The sequence below is a fragment of the Condylostylus longicornis genome, unplaced genomic scaffold, assembly GCF_029603195.1.
Source record: "Condylostylus longicornis isolate FDR11 unplaced genomic scaffold, ASM2960319v2 ptg000048l, whole genome shotgun sequence".
NCBI lineage: Eukaryota > Metazoa > Arthropoda > Insecta > Diptera > Dolichopodidae > Condylostylus > Condylostylus longicornis.
The window spans coordinates 14,774,392-14,795,243 of NW_026578017.1; the positions used below are offsets into that span (position 1 = coordinate 14,774,392).

Consider the following 20,852-nt stretch of genomic DNA (forward strand, 5'->3'; position numbering starts at 1 on the left):
TTTCATTATCGGATTAAGAGGGAAATTAGTAAAAATTTAAAGTTATTTAGCTTTGCAACTAGAAATTAAATGTGAATTTTATGAGATGAAAAAAAATATTCTACTTATTTCGATATTTATTAATTTCTGAGCTTTGGGTAAAAAATTACAAATTCATAACTATAGATTTAAAACTTACATACTTACCGAATTTTTAAATGAAGTCCGAACTATTATAATTTTGTTTAAAGTTAATTTTATTTTTAGAGTTTTACCAAAAATTTTGTAAATAAACTATAACTAGTGTGTATGTTTAACAAAATATACTGTTTGAATTGAAACAGATTTGTGCAAAGAGATCTTAACTAGAAACTTATTTCTATAGAAATCCGTTTTAACGCACCTTAAACCATCTCCCCCCCCCCCCCCCCTAAAATTTATAGCTCCACAAAGTCTTAAAAATTCAATTTTTTAACTATTTATTGTATCGAAACCACAGCCATAATAATTTGTTTTCTTTTACTCATCCTAAATGTATGCAATTTTGCAATTAATAGTAGATTGTTAAAATAGTTTTCTTTTCAATAGAAAAGTGCTAAATTACAGTGGTTTGGTTCAATTTTAATAAAACAACCAACTGCTTATATGGAATTAAAAGTGTCAAAATAAAGTAGTATAAAATGTTTACTCGTTTTATTATTATAGAACACTTAAAATATTAAAATACTCTTTTCGTTTTACATTTAAATATAACCTTATAATCTACAATTCACAGCAGTCTTCAAAGAAATAAAAATAAATGAAAAACAAAACTACTCTGGTTTCTTAAAATATTTTACAATAAAAATAACTGTATAAGCCTCCTATTGAGTTCAAAATTCAAAAGAAAGGAAACTTTTGCCCTTTACGCACTAAATCCAAGAATATCATCCTTAATTCAATTAAATTATAATATACAATATTAAATAATATTGAAGAGAAAATTAAAGAAAATTTTCCAGAAATTAAATATAATACCAATAAATTACTTTTATGTGGAGAAACGTCATCCTTTATACGAACGACGTTAATATAAAATGACAACTATAAGATATTTTTATACTTACAAAATAAAATCCTTGCAAAGCAAATCACAAGAACAAAATATACCTACATTTTGTGTAAGTACATTTGTGTATGTATGTAAGGATAAGTATATAATATGTATATTATGTAAAGGTAAGTAATATTGAAGACAATACCAATCGATTTCAATTTGTGATCAAAATTTATTCAATTTTATTTTTCAATTATATGCTTTTTCTCGAAGAGAAAACCAACAAAAACTTTTCTATACATCCTTTAATTTTTATAAAAATAAATTCACAATTTTTTCATACATACTTATGTACACTTATATTATAATAATGCGTAATTTATATAAATATTACATATACGTTTGCATGTGTGTATTAAGCATTTAATAGGGTTTCATTTCTAAGTATAGAATATTGAATCGAAAATCGAAATTATGTTCTATACTATACTTAGAGTATCACAAATGTTATCGATATTATATAATAAAAATAATTGAAATAATAATATGAAAATTTATTTTTTTTATTTTTACACTCATTTACTTGTTTTTATCAGAATTTCCGTTTTAGATTCGCTTATAAATATTTTATAATTTGCTGAACCAGAAATGGTGACATAATTACAATATTGTCTTAGTTCGATATTGTATTTATTGATTTTATTTTTAGTTTCATCTTATACATAATTGAGTGATTCTTAAAACGATTTAAAGATCTGTATGAGTTTATTTTGCGCTTGATTTAGAAAATTGAGAATTAATATTGAAAATATTTAAAAATTTAATTTAATAATCGGAAATTTTAACAGCGATTCAATAACTTTGTCGCAACAAAAAGATAAAAATAAATTCTTAATAAATCAAGTAAAAAATTTTATAAAATCAAAATGCAAATAATAATAACCACACATCTCTGGACGCAATAATGAAATCTTCTTAATGTGTTTGACATTATATTGAGAATGTAATTAACTTTTTTTGATTTTCTATAGATTTAACTTTTCTCATTATTTGCAAAATGAATTTTTGTCTGCGGTTGTAAGACCGCACCATTGCAATGAATTGATAAAATCTTATATTATAATAGTATATTCACACATTCGAATACATAATTACATGTTATACTTATAAAAGTGAAAAAATTCAAGACCTTTCTAACAAATAATAATAAAAAGTCAGAATGAAAAAACAAAAAGAAAAAATTTTTATCTAGTATACTCGTATACGGTATATTTATAAAATAATATCGATTTTTTGGTTAATTAAAAAGCAGTAGCGTATTATGATGAAGTTTTTTGGGATTTGTTTTGTATTTAGATATTTTTATGTGATTTTAAGACTTGTCGAGTCCGCTAAATTTTGTCACCACTTAAATAAAATACAATTGAATAGATATTTTATCTTGCTATAATTGCCGCAACTTAATTTTAACTTAATTATTATTTGAAATATAGGATAGATTAAGTTAGGTCGAGGCGGCTACCGTAAAATCTGTATGGGGACACATAAGTCAGTATGGCCCATTATGATACCGCCGAATCTACAAAATCTCCCGCCTCCCCGGGAACCAGTCCGAGCTTATCAGAAATCGGTTAAGGCCCTGGCATTTACATTCGTCAGATCCGTAGTGATCCGTAAAAAGCCCATTTTCCATATATTATTGTAATTTCTGTATCCTTTCTTTTTTCTCTTTTGTATCATCTTAGATTCCCTTCTTGATGTAGACTGCAGCAGACACAAGTAACTGCTCATTACAATTTCTGTTCAAACTTTATATAGGTACTCTACTTTTCATATTTCTGGAAAGAAATCCTGCCCACATTCTGTTATTTTTTCTACCTTTTAATTTTTTCTATAATTATTTTCTATGAGTAATTGTATAGATAAAGGACAACATATTATTTGAGTACCATACATTTACGAAATTTTATAAATAAACCCCAAATAGGTATTCATTTTTGCTGTTTGACTTTTTGTTCTTTATTACTTTGGGCTTTATTGTTTTCGTTTTTATGCTAAAATAATCGATTATAACTAATACGTATATGTATGTTTGTACATCGATATGCAAAAAATATAATAATATGTGCTTGATTTTATCTAAAAATAAAATTTTTATGTTATAAATTATAAATAAATCCGAAAAAAAAAATTCTTAAGTAAAGTGAATAAATAATTCGTAAATTACAATTTCTGTTTTTAGATTTCATGAAAATCGATTATTGTTCAAAAATAATTTTAAGTCAGAAACAGCTTAAAGAAACAGTACACGAGAAACAAAATATTTGAATGACAATAGTACACCGTTGTCGAAATATTTGACATTAAGAGACTAGACACAATTACATGCACAAAATGAAAAAAGAAATTTTATTGAAATTTTTATGTTCTCTTGTTTTTTTTTTTTTTAGTGTGATTTTAAATTGAAAAACGTCAAAAAATAATTTTTTAATTTAACATTTTAAGTGTTTTGGATTTATAAAAAGGGAGGAAAAACGAAAAAATGAGAGACTCTGTAAATGAGAATTAAGAGGAGACAGATTAGCAATTCATAGCAATTGATAAGAAATTCAAACCTGACTTTCTGCAAAACCGAAAAATTCTTGTGATTTACGAATTCGCTGCTCATTTTAAAAATTATGTTATAACATTCTTTTGCTAAATTTTTCACAAAATCAATTATTTATGAATTTTGTGAAAAAAAAAACTATTCTTTTCGAAATTTCTCTGAAGAACTGTAGTGAAATTACAAAAATTTTCAAAAAAACAAACACATAGTTTAGTGAAATTTCAATTAATGCAGGTACATGTCCTTTTCAAGGAAAAGTAATAATTTGCTCTACACTTAAGAAATATGAAAATCAAAGTCACGGAACATTTTTAATTTATTCATTGTTAATTAGATATCAAAAGAGAAATACATGTACACTGAATAACATAATTAATTTAGAACTCGGGAAAATCTATATGTACGTTAAATTAGATTCAGTCTTTAAAAAGTTTTTTTCTTTTAATTAATGAAATAAAAAAAAAGAGCATGAATTTTTTTTTATAATATTAAATTCTTTGCATTTAAATTTCAAAATTATTAAATTTTTTTTTGAACAAAGAACTGAAAAATCTCATTTTATTTTATCTCTATTTTAATTTCAAAAATTTCAGTGCAAGATTTTATATAAATAGAACACTAAACAGTTATAGGTACAAGTAGAAATCTAAAGAGTTGCTGCCAATATCGGACATCTTTTGAAACACTGCTAATATAGAAAATTTTAGATTATACTTACAAACTGTATAGCGAAATTTATGATAAAAAGAATAACTTATATAAAGAGAATACGCAAACGTAATAGATAATTCAGTTTTTCAGTTAAAATGAAGTTTTTCAATTCAAAATTTTGTGTTAGAGCAGGTATTACTAGAAAGTTGGTATCTATCATTAATATTGTAATCCACCCATACTATTTATGTACACTATAGCTTGATTTCAATTTGAATGTATTCTTCCAGAGCTTCGTGTATTAAACATACTTTTCATGAAACTTATACAAGTTCTAAAATAAAACGAGAAGACGTACAGTGCTGCCATATATTTTTATAGTTTGTAATACATAATTCAAGACCATGTCAAACAAACTATACAATGACTATTGCTAGGCCGGTATACGGAAATAAATTTTTATATTTTACGAGTTAATGGCAATCATAATTGTAAATTTTCCTTCCTATATTAAATAAATTAATCATGCCTTGCGTAATATACACATTCATGCCTTAATTTTGTTTCACTATTTTCGAAGGTATTTGAACTTAGTTTGATTCGTACTATGGGCTTCTAGTAAATTCTTATACTGTATAAATATCGTAACGGATTCAATTATTGACAATCTGCAAATATAGTAAAAATAATTATTGACATCTCAGTTTCCATGGTATTTTTCGATTATTTGTAATAATTGTTAATCGCAAAAAATTGATTTGACATTTTCTTCACTCATTGTTTATTTAATTATAAATTTTAATTAATTAGCAGTCTGATTAATTAAAATAACTTAAGTGAACAATGTTTTCATTTTAATCACATAAATTCAATTCAAAATTTTCTTTAATATTAAATAAATTACTGGAAATTGAATATTTTGTCCTATGTAATTAAAATATGCAAACGTTCCTTAATGCAACTTTAATTGAACTACAATTTTCAAATTGAAATTGTTTGCATGTTTTAAAATGAGAATTGAATCATGTAAATTTTGAAAAGGGGCAATTTATGGACATTGATAAAATTGGTATAGCACTAAGCTTCTCTACTTAATGCACTAATTTTATTGGAATTTAACAACTAATATTTTAATTATGACATTTTTATTTTTTTTTTTATAGAAAATTCATTACAAATTTATAACACGCCAATATTATTTAAAAAAAAAAATTTAAAGTGCCTTTTTGTGTAATATTTCTTTTTTTTTTTATATATTCATAGAATTTTCACTATGTTATGTGTATGTCAAATGTCACATTAAAATTTATTATAATGGAAAAAATTGATTATTTTAATAGATTCATACTTTGTTATATAATAATATTATGCATAATAAAGACACACACACACACATATATTACTCAATCTAAATTCATACATTTACGTATACGAGTACATACCTGTGTACTAAAACAAAAAAAATTTAGAAAATATTTCTTAAATAAACCTTTAAATATGCAAAAATAACAAAAAAGACAATAAGATAAAAGCGTATATTCTCCATTTTCATCCATTACACATCTTTTCATCATTACTCATGCGAATTTTGCTTTTTAAGTAGATCTTTCTACTTAAACCATTTTTCATTTTGAAAATGAGGATTTTAAGACTTTTATTATTAACAATGAATGAGGTTTTTTAATTATTAATAATATAAATAAAAGTGTTATACTCTTTTAGATAGTGTTTTACAATGTTGATTGTTAATAATTCTAAAGGATTCGTTATATAATTTAAGTGCCATTAAAATCTAAAAATTTTAAATGTGCTTTTGGTTTCAATTTATCAATACAAAAGGTTTATTTTCAAACAAAGAAAAATAATGGCAATTATTAAAAATGGCCTGGGCTTTCAAATTGCAATATACTATTAGGTAAACCGTAGAACTACTATACAATATTTAAGACACCATTTCAAATAGTTGAATGTAAATTTTTTTCAGTCATTATGAGAATAAAAGTGAGAATAAAAGTGGCAAATCTCCCAAACTATAGACCTGAATAGAAAATATAAAATATGAAAATTAAAGCTCAGTTTATACAAGAATTTTAAATGACTAAGATCAGACAAAGGGGTTCAAATGGGAAGTGAAGCGCAATATAAAGCCTCTCCTGCTCAAATTGCCAGCCTCACCTACACGTGGTGAACCCTGTTAACGCAGACGAGGACATGGCGACCCAGCGTCCAGGGGTATAACTGGATCACCCTGATCTTGGGGGTTTAAATTCATGATCTAGCTAGCGTAGGGTTGACAACCCACCTAGTGAAATAAATTGTCATGGAAGAAGACTACATGCCTCGGATAAATTCAAATGGAACAAATGGATACAGACCCTCGGAACGAAATATGGATTACGATTATGAACAACGATTAAAAATACGACTAGGCTCATGGAATATAAGGACTCTATTGCAGCCTGGTAAAATGATGGAAGTCGCTCAGGAACTAGAAAGGTTCAAATTTGACGTAGTTGCGCTGCAAGAAATGAGATTCAAAAATCAAGGCAAAATAGAGAAAAGAAATTTTGATTTGTATTACTCAGGAAAAGATGACAAACAAGGACATGCGGGTGTGGGCTTTTGGGTAAGCAAAAAATTCAAAGATAAGATACTCGGATTCACCCCAATAAATGAACGTATATGTAAAATAAGACTAAAAGGAAAATTCAATAATCTGACTCTAATTAGTGTTTATGCACCCACTGAAGATGACGAAGAAATTAATAAAGATGTTTTTTATAATAAATTAGAAGACGTTTGTGGAAGAGTAAATAAATATGACACCTTAATGATTATGGGGGACCTGAATGCGAAAATTGGTAAAGAAGATTTTCTAGGAAATGTGGCAGGCCGTCATACATTACATGAAGAAACATCACCAAATGGGCTTCGACTTTGCCAATTAGCTGAAAGCACAAATACTTATATTATGAGTACATACTTTAACCACAAGAAAATTCATAAAGGTACGTGGAAAATCCCTGGGACGAGTAATACAAACCAAATTGATCACATCCTGATAAATAAAAGAAGAATATCGTCGTGTGAAGATATTAGAGTATATAGAACACCCAACTGTGATAGTGACCACTACATAACGGTAGTAAAATATAAACATAGAATAAGTAAATGTGGACGAGTGGCTAGAACACGACAAAAGAAATGGGATATTGATAAATTAAAGAATGAAGCCTACAAAGAAAGATATAAATGCGTATTAAATAATTTTATTGAATCTATTGAATCTAATGCAGTTGAAGAAAATGTTGACGAAATGTGGAATAATACCAAAGACGCTATTATACAAGCTACCGAAGATGTTATAGGTGAAAAACAACATAGACGAAATGAAGATTGGTTTGACGCAGATTGCGAGAGAGCTATAAAGGAAAAAAATGATGCGAGAGTTGCATGGATGCAAAGAAAAACTAGAGCGGCACAAAATGAATATAATTCAAAGAGAAAAATAGCTAGTAAAATATGCAGACGAAAAAAGAGAGAGTCAATAAGAAATAGATTCATACAAATACAAAATGACTTCAATGAAAAAGAAACTAAAAGGTTTTATAAAAAGTGTAAACAAGAAAGACGAGCCTTTCAGCCTAAATTGACGAATATAAAAAATAAAAATGGAATAATGTTGTCTGAAGAAATGGAAATATTAAACAGATGGGAAGAATATTTTAAGGACATGCTAAACCCAAATGATGATGACGAAATAAACATAGAACACACAAATAATATACCTGAAGTGCAAGCTCTAAATGAAATTGAAGAACCATCTTATGAAAATATTATTAGCGCAATACAAAAACTTAAAAATAATAAATCATCCGGACAAGATAGTATCACTGCAGAAATTATAAAATCAGCCGATGACACACTATATAGAAGAATATATAAAATTATCATTAAAATATGGAATGATGAACAGATACCCAGTGAATGGAATATTGGTATAATTTTACCAATTCATAAAAAAGGGGCTAAAACGGACTGTTCAAATTATAGAGGAATAACGCTATTAAATACTGCTTATAAGATATTAGCAAAGGTAATTGCCGAAAAATTGACAATCTACGCAGAGCAAATAATCCCAGACTATCAATGCGGTTTCCGGCCAAACAAATCAACCATTGACCAAATATTTAGTATAAGACAAACAATGGAAAAGTGCGCTGAATTTAACATGGACTTGCATATGCTATTTATAGATTTTAAACAAGCTTTTGACTCGGTAAAACGTGGTATAATAGAAAATATTTTTGACGAATTGAGAATACCTAAAAAACTGACGAATTTAATAATGATGACACTGCATAACACAAAAGCAAAAGTTTTGGTACAAAAATCTTGTACAAATATATTTGACATCACATCTGGAGTTAAACAAGGAGACGAAATATCAACCATCATATTTAACCTGACCTTACACTACGCGCTAAGGGACCTACATATCGAAGGTAATATATTTACGAGGCCCTACCAGATTTATGCTTACGCTGATGATATCGCCATAATGTCAAGAAGTAAACGTGATTTAATTGAAATATTTACAAGGCTTGATCAACAGACTCGAAGAATTGGATTGAAAATAAATGAAAATAAAACAAAGTACATGATAGTATCGAGATCAAATACAAGAAGAGTGGCGCAAAATATTACTATTAATGACTACAATTTCGAAGGTGTGAATAATTTTATATATCTGGGTGCACAAATAAATTCAAATAATGATATCCACAAAGACATAAAGCATAAAATATTGACGGCCAATAGAGCATACTATACAATTTCTCATCTATTGGGATCAAGATTACTATCAAGACAATGTAAATTACAGATATATAAAACAATTCTGAGACCAATTCTAAGTTATAGTTCCGAAACTTGGACATTATCACAAAGTGATATAAATGGTCTAAGAGTTTTTGAACGAAAAATGTTGCGAAAAATATTTGGGCCGAAAAGAAACGAAAATGACGAATACGAAATTAGAACGAACCAGGAACTGATGGAATTAATTGGCAATGAGGACATTATTGGATATATAAAATCCCAAAGACTGCGCTGGGCGGGGCACTTATTCAGAATGAACTCTGATAGAGCTCCAAAAAGAATTTATGACGCAAGGCCCCTACTCAACAGATCAAGGGGCAGACCGAGGTTAAGATGGAAAGACGATGTGATAAACGATTTAAACAAATTACAAGTTAACAACCTAATTAACGCAGTAACGGACCGAGCAGAATGGAGGCGGATAGTCAATCAAGCTAAGGCTCACGTCGGGCTTTAAAGCTACTAAAGAAGAAGAAGAAGATCAGACAAAACTGTGGTATTAATGCCAAATAAAAAATTTAAAATATTTTGATTAAACCCTTTTCTGAATTTTCTAAATTATATTATTTTATGCAACTATGTAACACAGGAACGGAGTAACATACTTGTAATTTTAACTTAAAAAAAAACAGTTGGGTATACTTGAAGTCTCGGTGACTCGGAGCTTATTAAAGGGTAAACATTGCTTTCAAAAGTTTTGCTTTTTATAATTTAGAATATAACAATTTGCTCCTTATACTAGAGGTCTATAAAATGGTGTATAGCAGAACAGTAAACCATTCATTCTGTATATGTCCCCTAAAATTATGCAATATGACTTTAGATTATCACTTTTCAAAGCATTTTCTATCAAATTGAAAAAAAAAAAAACTGCTGATATCAGTTCTAAAATAAATTTTTACATTGATTAATTATCTAAAACATTTTCAATTTTATTTAATATTAAATTACCTGAGTCTGATTTTGAGTAGTTCATTTCGCATCCAAACCATTAATAGTTGAAATAAGTGAAAAAATTTTAAATTGTTTCGAAAATGAAAATTTGTCGTGAATGCTATAAAACCAGCACATTCATTTTGAATTTTTACTTCACAAATTGAAATATTAAATTTTTTCAAAAAAAAAAAAGAACATTATGTCTCCGGAATTATGGAACAACTATGAATATGTAAGTCAAATGAAAGATAACTTTGCATCATTTAATTTCACATCGCATTGACCTTATGATAGTGCGATTAGTTTAAAATATTGATTTGATTTTATTAATTTGATTTTAAAAACTTTAACAATTTGAAGGTTCTTTTCGTCTTTTAAGAACATTTTGGGCCAAAGTCATAGAATAATCATACAATTATAATACAATCCTGTATAATCATAAGCTATAGTCTCAGAAAACATGAAGCCATTATTTGGACGTATTCGCTACAAAAACCATTTTTTCATCTTAACTTATTTAGTTAGTACCGAGTGCTAACATGATGAAATTATTGCAAATATTAGACAGCATACATTTATAGCAAATACATTTTTTTTTATAACAATGTAATTTTTTGAAAAACTCAATTCAAATACTAATTTAAAGAAATTTCTTTCTTTACTTTTAATTGATGGTCAGATGGTTAACTAATGTCGTGATTAATACCATCATCATTATGTCATTACACTACTCAATATCCCAACACATGAACGCTCTACATCTATTTAATATTAATATAAGCATTTTAAACTTTGCTCAGGATTAAGGACAAATAAAATTTTACTTCAATTAACAATAATATTAATCACCACCCTATAACGTGTCACTAACTCTAACGATTTGCGTACGAAATCATAAAAAAATTTGAGCAATATTTCTAATGATATAGAGTTAATGGAGATGCCCCTATGGTGTTTTCTAAAAATTAATTAATTGTAAATAAAAGAAAAATGTATAAAAAATATTAATTGTCCCTTGCGAAAAATTAAAAAATTCTTTATATAAACTTAAGACCCTTTTTTAGTGGAAAATTATAAAAAAAATTCAAAGAATTTTCTTTCAAAACCATTCCCCTAAAGACGTTTAATGAAAGACAAGTAATGTAATATGCCTTTTTAATTATCCGATAATTGTTTAATATTTTCTGCTAAATAAATATATTCAGATTTTGATGATTAATATTATAGATTAATGATAACAAAATTTCATCTATATCAAACAGGATATCAAAAAGAACATAGAAAAAACACATACACATTTACATTTTTCTGAAGGGAATAGATTTAAAAAAAAAAAAGGAGAAGAAAAATGTCCTTTGTTTTTTTTTGGCAACAAAAATTTTTTTCTAAGAAATTTAACACAGCAAATTATAATGTAAATCTATATGTATGAATATCGTATTAAAATTAAAATGTAATTAAAATAATAAGATATTTAAAAAATAAAAAACAAAAAAAAATAAAAAATAAGTGATTAAAATTAAAAAGCATCAATGTAACAAAAAAAGGATATTTTTTAATAAAAATTTTTTTTCCAATGAATTCTTGTTTTTTTTTTTTTTGAAAATGTTAATTATGCCACTTTTTGTCTTTTTCAAAAATAATGTTAATTAAAAAATAATTTTCAATGTTTTTAAAATTAATTAACTGAATCACTTTTGATGTCAAATAAAATCCGATTATTTTGATATCAAATAAAAGTAAATTGTTTTTTTTTTTTTTGACAAATAATTTTAAAAGGATTTTGGAAACAAAAAACCAATAATGAAACACTATAATAAAAATTCACTGGATTTTGGTTCTATCTTTATTGTGCTATAAAATTACAAGAAATTACAAGTAAATATTCTCTAAGAGTAAAATTGAAATACGATTGTATATGACCGTATAGTTAAATCGGATATTTTGTGTTTCATAAAAGCAAATTTTTCCTTATGTTCTTCAAGAAACCTTAGGTACCTATATTTTATTTTCATCAATACTATGCTGCATGTAAGGAACATTCGAATAGGCAAAAATGTCTGCTTTTTATTGATATGCGAATCAATTTTCGAATTTAAATTGAATATTCCAGAAAAGCCACCCTAAATCAAACTATAGTTTAATAAGGGCACTAGAGACAACCTTTTTTTTAATTACAGATTTTAATTAAAACTAGCAACAGTAGAAGTAAAATTGGATTAAACCAATGATTTGTAAGGAAGCACTTTTAACCTAACGGTTGAATTAGACAGTTGAGCAAGTGAATTAAGAACAATAATATTTTTTATGGAACAGAATTTACCGTTAGCGTTCTGCATTTTTAAAAATTCGGAAAAGCTTGCAGTTTTAAGATGAAGGCCGGAAATTCAAATTTTTACAAATTTCGAGAGGCGATAATTTGAAAGGAGGTCGAGTTAGAAAAAAATTTCTTTCCAGCAACAGTTTCAGACTCCTACAACTTATCGCCTAAAAAAAAGAGGACGAAAGACAGAACTTAAAAAGTATTTATGGCTTTGTTCGAATTAACAGTCAAAAAATGGCATTTTTACGACTTTGAAGTATTAAAGCTTTTAGAGGGGGAAGAGAAATGTACAAATTTTCTTCTACTTAACAAGTTTCTAGTAAATTTATATATAAAATTTCAGTTTTCTATCTTAAAGCGCGTATATAAACAGACATACGGACAGACCGACGGTCAGACGGGCGGACGTCCAAACGGATAGACTGTTCTAATAAGCTATTTATTCTAAAATAGAATAATTTTTTTTGGAAAAGTGCTTAAAAAAAAATTAATTAAAAATGTCAATCACTTTATATCAATAATCGCAGTCATCAGGATGTAATTATTATTTTTTTTAGTGAAATCGAACTATTATTAAACTGAGCATTCCTAGAATCGTTGCATTTCAAATTATTTCAAGTCATCAGTTTAATTATGTTCGTATTAAGAGCAATAAGTAAGACCGAGTTGTATAAAATTTCACACAAAAATTTAATAGTGCAATATTTCATTATTTAATATTAAATTATTTTTAAATATTGTTTAACTTGTACAGTCTAACCATATATAAGAAATCTCATTATATCACAACTATGATATATGTATATATATAAAAAACCGATATAACAAAGCAGTATTTATGTATTTCAATTAAATAATACTTATATTTTTAAAATAAATCCTTATTAAATTCCAATTCCAATTCCAATCAACGGAGTGATAAAATAATTTATATTTTCTCTATTAAATTCAAAATTATTATTTGATTTATTGTTCGCATATACTTTTCAAATAATTTTATTGGAATTTAAAAAAATTTATTGTTAATGTTTTTTTTATTTGTATTTAATAAACAAAATAATAAATTTATTGTGTAGTACATAATATTTTCCCTTTTTTTGTTATCCTTATTCAATTTCCTTTAACATAACATTTTATTAACATTAAAATTTAAGAGCAACAAAGAATGATTATCGACATTAATAATATTGTTGATTGTATAAAATATTTTAAGCTCAAGAATTATAGCATACTTACAAAATAATGCCTTTGAATTAGAATTCTTGATTTAAGAGAGTTATAAAATCCGTATAAAATATTGAATTTAATGATTTTCTTATTTCCGCTTCTCGATCTCAAATATTTTACATCTTTTTATTCGCAATACTCATAAAGACTTCTAACAGAATTCTAAATGATTTATTTTTTAAAGATACAGAATGCTCATTTAAAGAAGTTCTCTAAATTTAATGGAAAATGGTTCTAGAATCGAGAATATTACGAATAGAATTCCGTAGGAATCTTTACAAATAAATGAAATTCTCGAAAAAATCCTTACTCTAAATATGTTACTCAAATTGTACGATTCACAACATCTTAATCCCTCAACATAAAATATTAGTACAAGGTACATACATCTTGCATAATCACAAACATTTAACACAAATGTATTCTTGTACTTTAATAACAACAAACAACACTTGAAACTGAAGTAATTTTGACATTCAAAATGGCTACTTAAATATTAACTTTCTTTTTTTGTTCTTATCTAAAAATTTTATTACAAAACATTTTCTTTTTTTTCGTTTCAGTTTTTTTTGTTATGAATGAATCGAAAAATGTAATAAAAAGTTAAATTTAATAGCTCATAAGATGCAACTTCAACTTTTTTTTATAACATGGTTGGAAAATTCAAAAAGATATCAGAGAGGGAATACTCACTCAAGTTTCATAAAAGTAAGTGTTACATAATAAAACGCAATCCTCATAAGAATTGAATCGTTTAAAAATTAAAGTATTTTTATGCGAACATTCACGGTTTTAGAATTTTCTTTTTATTGTAAAAAATATGGTAAGTCTTTTAAGTGAAAATCCTTTAAGTAAAAATCTTTGAATGAAAATTTAAGTAAAAGGTTTATGATCGTAAAAATAATGCGGACATTTAGTGAATTATGAGAAAAGTGTAAAATTAATATTAATTTTTTAAATTTGGGGAACATTGACAAATTTTATAGAAAATAATGTTAAAACTTAATTTATAAGTTTTTTTCCAATTTTTCCACTTGGAATACTAGAGAATTATCTAGAATGCATAATACAATAGTTCTAGGTTCAAGCAGTAATTTAAGAACCTATTGGCCATCGTCTGTGTTAATTTGTTTTACTATTAAAATAACGAGGAATCCTGTACTTCTGTCAGATTAAGCTACAACTCAAATTTATTTATTTATGTATAGAAAAAAGGTTGTTTTTCAGAATTTCCCAAAAATGGTCACTGGTACATATAACTGGTACAAATAACTTTTGTCTGGTACATATAACTTGCAAACTCTTCCAAAGACCATGATTGTAGTGAATATATTTCATTATCAAATTATCATTTCTTTTCATTTCAAATTATCATTTTACAATCCAATAATTTTTATTCGAAATATTTGCATTCACGGTTTTATAACATCACTCACTTCAGGAATACTCAAATATTCCAAAATAATTTTGTTTCTATAAAGGAAAAGCACAAAAAAAATTTTTTATTACCCAACAATTTAGACAAAGTCTTTTTTGACATTTTGTGCAACTAACATTTTTTTTTGTGGGATAAAAAACAATTTTTTCACAGATTTTTCCCTATAACTTTATTTTCCTTTAAGGTAAGTATAAAAAAATTGCATTAAAATATCATGTAATTCTCAAAACTGCAACTGACGTAAACTTTGCATACATGCTTGATCACATAGAGATTTATTTTATGAAAATAATTTTTTGAGTAAATAAATTTTATGTCAAATGTATTTTGGTGAGAATAACAAGGTATTGGTAGCAAAATAGGAAATCCACACAACAATAAATTTAATTTATTCTTAGGCTAACATGCATTTTTATACCCTGCACTTCGTGAAGGGTATATTAACTTTGGTATGGAGTTTGTAACTACTTGAAGGAGTCATCTGCGGTATGGACATATATATATATTCTTGCTCAGCGTAAAATTCTGCGTCGATTTAGACATGTCCGTCTGTCCGTCCGTCCGTCCGTCCGTCCGTCCGTCCGTCCGTTCGCACGATAACTCAAAAACGAATAATGCAATCGACACCAAACTTTCACAAGTTTTTTCTTTTGTGCCAAGGACGAGCCCTATTGTTATTGGACTGATTCGGACAACGGGTTCGGGTAGCTGCCATACAACTCAAAGAGTTTATTTTAAATATTTCAAAAACTAATAAAGCTATAAATATAAAACTTTGTATACCTGTGTCCAATTATATTCTACACATGCTCTAAAAATTATAATGGGATAGCTGCACCGGTTCGGGTGGCTGCCATACAGCTCCAACAGCAAATTTTTTATATTCGGCAAAATAATAAAGTCGGATTCATGAAACTTGGCAGTCATGTGTCCAATTATAGGTCAAATATACTTCTGAAGTTTTAGAGGATTTGCTTTACAGGTTCGGGTACCTGCCATACAACTCCAGAAGCTAATTTTAAATATTTGAAAAAATAATAAAGTCAGATTCATGAAACTTGGCAGTTGGATGTCCGATTATAGATCAGATATATTTGTGAAGTTTTAGAGGAATTGCTTGACAGGTTCGGGTACCTGTCATACAACTCCAGAAGCTAATTTTAAATATTTGGAAAAATAATAAAGTCAGATTCATGAAACTTGGCAGTTGTGTGTCCAATTATAGGTCAGACATATTTCTAAAGTTTTAATGGGATTGCTTGACAGGTTCGAGTAGCTCCCATACAAGTCTTAAAGCTTATTCTTAATATTTGGAAAAATAATAAAGTCAGATCCATGAAACTTGGCAGTTGTGTGTCCGATTATAGATCATATATATTTGTGAAGTTTTAGTGGAATTGTTTGACAGGTTCAGGTGCTTGCCATACAACTCCAAAAGCTAATTTTAAATATTTGGAAAAATTATAAAGTCAGATTCATGAAACTTGGCAGTCGGATGTCCAATTATAGGTCAGACATATCCGTGAAGTTTCTATAGAATGACTTCACAGGTTCGAGTAATTGCTACACAATAACGAAAGGTGCAGGGTATTATTCAATCGGTTTATACCGACTGAAACGTTTTTACTTGTTTTTACTTCAATTCAGAACTGTTATAGGTTACTGAATACTAGGAAGGACTAAGTGGAAAAAATCAAACACTTCATCTACAATATAAAGAAGATTGCGCGATCAAATACTATAAACAAGGAAAAATCCCTAAGAAGAGACATCGTATGATCTAATTATGCGCACGTGAAAACAAAATTTTTCAGAATTCATAAAAAAAATCATGAAGTTTTTAATGAAAAAACTCACATTCAATTTCTATTGAAATATAAAAAGCTAAGGCGTCCTGCGTCCATTTAATATTCTTGACTTTCAATGTAATCTAATTACCCTTTTAGAAATACATACGATGCACAATATTTTTAGGTCATCAGTCATAAAAACAAATATAAACTATACGTGTCTTGGCTTAGAATACAATTTGACTATTTGACATTTTGAAATTTTATGGGTAAAAATTGCATCCTTTTGCATTTTCATACTCCGATTGTAGTGATATTTTTGTACTTAAATTCATAATAGAATAATCACCTTTAATTTTTTATTTTTTCTTTTTTTTTCTTTAATAAAACAATGCCCTTTGTCATTATTACGTTGCAATTTTTATTTGTTTTATAAACCCGTTGTATTCTACAATTTATTCACATTTACACAAAGGAGTTCTTATATTTTCACGTATTTTCCAAGGGGATCAATAAGAATATTGACAAAGGAATCGTTAAATTAGAACATTTGAGAACCCTCTCTATTTACGATAATATTGAATTTTATTTTATTCTTGGTAATGTCAGATGACCATTTAAAGTTAAAAGTTAAAGAGTGCATGAAAGTGTATTCATATTGAATCATTATTATTGAAAATGATGAATGGAATTATTAAGACATTTCTTCCGCCTGCGATATACGCATTTTCTGACTCATGTTCAACTATACTATATACGTCAAGAGTAACCATTTAAGAGAGAACCAAAAAAACATACTAGTATCAAAGCATAGGTCTATAAAGGAGCACTTTTCAACAATTATATTAATATTTCCTCCAATTGCATATATTTTTAGAACAAAACCATTAGGAGCATTAACATTGTAAAATTAGAGTGTAATTACACAATTTGGGGCAGTGAAACGGAAACAAAGGAAGCTTTTATTTTTAATAATAATAATTGGAGGGATAATGATTGTAAAGCTGAATTTTTCTCTTGAGCAAGTGAAAATATTTACTATCTTATAAACAATCTACTATTTTATTTAAATTATTTCAACCATATGCCAAATTGTATCAAATTACTGCATGCCGAGAATAGGTAACACATTAATCGAATTCTAGGGTTAAGTTGTAGCTTAAAATAAATATGTAATTAATTTTTTGATTGAATTTTTAGAATTTCGTGAGGCGATAACTTCGGAGGAAATGGAGGCACAAAATTTTCTTCAGCTTTAAAGGCTGTCAATTTTTTTAAGCAGACACAGAGACAGACAGTAAAACTAATAAGCATACTTTTTCATTTCTTCTTTTTTCAAAGTTCAAGTTTCTGTAGCTTACCGTCTAAAAAAAAATTTCATATAAAACCAGTTTCAAATATTTCTGTTTTTGCGGAATTCCACAGTTCTTGTGAACTCTAAACAATAAATTGGCAAAATTTATCATATTTAGAACTTTTAAGAAAAGACAAGAAAGAGAAAATTTTCATTTCTCGAAAAATTTTTCTCGTAAAAGGTTTTTGTATAGAGATGGCGTTCTTAAACGCAAATAGATAAACAAACGAGCTGTCAAAACGGAACTAATAAGTCTTGTTTTCTTGACTTTGTTGTGAATATGCTTAAAAGGAATAAAATCTACTTTGATTTATAAATGTTAAGTTATTTGTAAGTCAAATTTATCATTTTTAATTAATTGATTTCTCAATTGATGTTGTCAAAATGAATTAAAATGTTAAATTGGTTATTCCGTTGTAACACGAAAATATCCAACAAAAAAAAAACATATTACAAAAATCATGAAAATAGGTCAGACTTCACAATATACAGTTATGATTTTAATACATACATATAGAAATAATACCAAATTTGCTAAAAGGATTCAATGTTAATGATGAAAATTAATGGTAATAGCAAGCCATAGAAATGTTTCATGATATTTTATGTGAAGACCAATATTTCGCACACTTTATATGTATAATATAGAAACCATTATTTTTTTTAGGACAAAGCTAGAAATGCTTTAAATAAGTATAGCACAAATATTAATAAATAAGAAAAAACCATAAAATATGTTCAGCTTTAAATGAAAATTCCCAAAATAACATAAAAAACAAATAATGGTTAATAATTAAGACTGCGTTTCTAGTGCTATTAGTTTACAAAATAGATACGATTTGCAATTCGGTAGAAAAAAATATTAGATGAATTTTTTATTTATAGATTTAATCAATTATTTATTCAAATCAGTTATTGTATAATTGGTTATTGAGTCCAGGTTCCCTACAATACAACTAATTTCCCCAAATTAGATTAAATTTTAGATTTTTAAGGGAATTGAGTGGGGCAAAAGGATCTTCCTCGGGCTACCGCAGCCTCTCACGACTTATTGCAGCCTCCCCACGCTCTATCTTATAATATCCTTGTTCCAAATATAAAGCTAGAGATATCTCCAAAGGAGTTGGACAGCAGTTCCCGAACGCTTAGGAAACCATATCCAAAACAATTGCGACGTCCGACAGCCAATACCAACTGTCTGTTGTACAAATGATTTCTTCACCGTCCCCAGATTAATTACCCTAAAGAGCACTTTTCAAAGAGTTAACCAAAATGCTTAGAACAAATTATTTAGATTTTTGGTAAATTTCAGCAATTCAATTTCAATGTTCGTATAAATTTTTTTCATATACAATAATTAATCACATATTTGTCGTTATAGTAATTCTTTGTCGAATAAAAATAATAAGATATTTAGTTATATTAATTGATTAAGATCTATTTCTCTCATTATCTTCTCCCCTTCTTTCTCCAACTCATGTTTTCAGTCTCCTTGTCCGCTAACAAAGTATCTATTATCACTATTGTGATAAATTAATATAATATAACAATGAGCTTGTGTAATACATATAAATTGTGTAACACCCAAAATGAATATAGCTTATACAAAGACAAGGTTGTGAATTGTATTTGTAGCAGTGAGATCTAAAATCAATGAATCACAAATCTTTTGTACAAAAATATTAAAATTTATATTAAATCGAAAACATTTTGTTAAAATCAAATTCATTTTCAAAAATATTAATATTAAATTTAAATTTTTGCACTTTTCTATATTAAATTTGAAGGTACTCTCTTCCCTGGTCTACTTCCCTGATAAATTTAAATATTTTACGGGGATAAAATACCGGAAAAGTCTTCTGCTCATGTGAATTAATGCCCCATATTCTCTACTCACAGGATGTGCGTTGAGGCTCTGCTTGCAAGAGACCCCGTGAAAATATTCTTTTCAATGTTAAATTAATAACAAAGAAGAGTTAAGGGTAACTTAACTGCTAACTTCCTTTTTTTGTTTCATTTAACTATTAGATAAGCATAGTATAATTTTAATTTTAAATTTATTTTAAAAAAACATAAACCAAGACTACTCGTAGAACTCGTACAAGAGAAATTATAACGAATTCTGTTATGGTTAAAATGTATAACATCTCACAATGAGAAAAATTGAATTTTACAAAATTAATAACGTTAACACTAATTGCATTCATAAAATTCTTATGTGCATGTACCACGTTTTCAAAATCAAAATATTAATATTAAATTTTTAGAACAGACTATAAAACCACATCCTTAACATATTGCTATTCTAAAACATATACATGGTTATATTTTATATTATGATATGAAATATAAAAATATTGATAAATAATATTTTATATTAAACGTTCAAGGAAAGAAAATTAAGTACACAACATCAACAACTTGAGTTCTACTCAAGTGATTAAAAATACACCACTTTATTATACCCGTACGAACGTATGTTCGAAGGGTATACTAAATTTGCCTTACCGTTTGTAACGCTAAGAAATAACGGTGTTAGCTATAGACTCAAGTGTATGTTTTTGATCAGCGTCAAATTCTGAGTTGATTTAGCTTTGTCTGTCCGTCCGTCCGTCCGTCCGTCCGTCCG

General features: G+C 27.2%; 1 protein-coding gene across 1 annotated transcript; it reads left to right on the top strand.

Moving 5' to 3' along the window:
• Positions 1–6,594: 6,594 nt before the first annotated feature.
• LOC129610878 (uncharacterized) lies at positions 6,595–9,612 on the top strand. Its single transcript, XM_055523651.1, has 3 exons — positions 6,595–8,067; positions 8,251–9,006; positions 9,160–9,612. The coding sequence occupies exons 1-3, from the start codon at positions 6,595–6,597 to the stop codon at positions 9,610–9,612; spliced, it is 2,682 nt and encodes an 893-aa protein (XP_055379626.1).
• Positions 9,613–20,852: the final 11,240 nt, after the last annotated feature.

Coding starts and splice junctions, on each gene's coding strand:
- LOC129610878 (XM_055523651.1), top strand. CDS start 6,595: ATGGAAGAAGACTACATGCCTCGGATAAATTCAAATGGAACAAATGGA. Junction 8,068..8,250: donor ACACAAATAATATACCTGAA/GTGCAAGCTCTA, acceptor AATGATGAACAG/ATACCCAGTGAATGGAATAT. Junction 9,007..9,159: donor ATGACTACAATTTCGAAGGT/GTGAATAATTTT, acceptor TGTAAATTACAG/ATATATAAAACAATTCTGAG.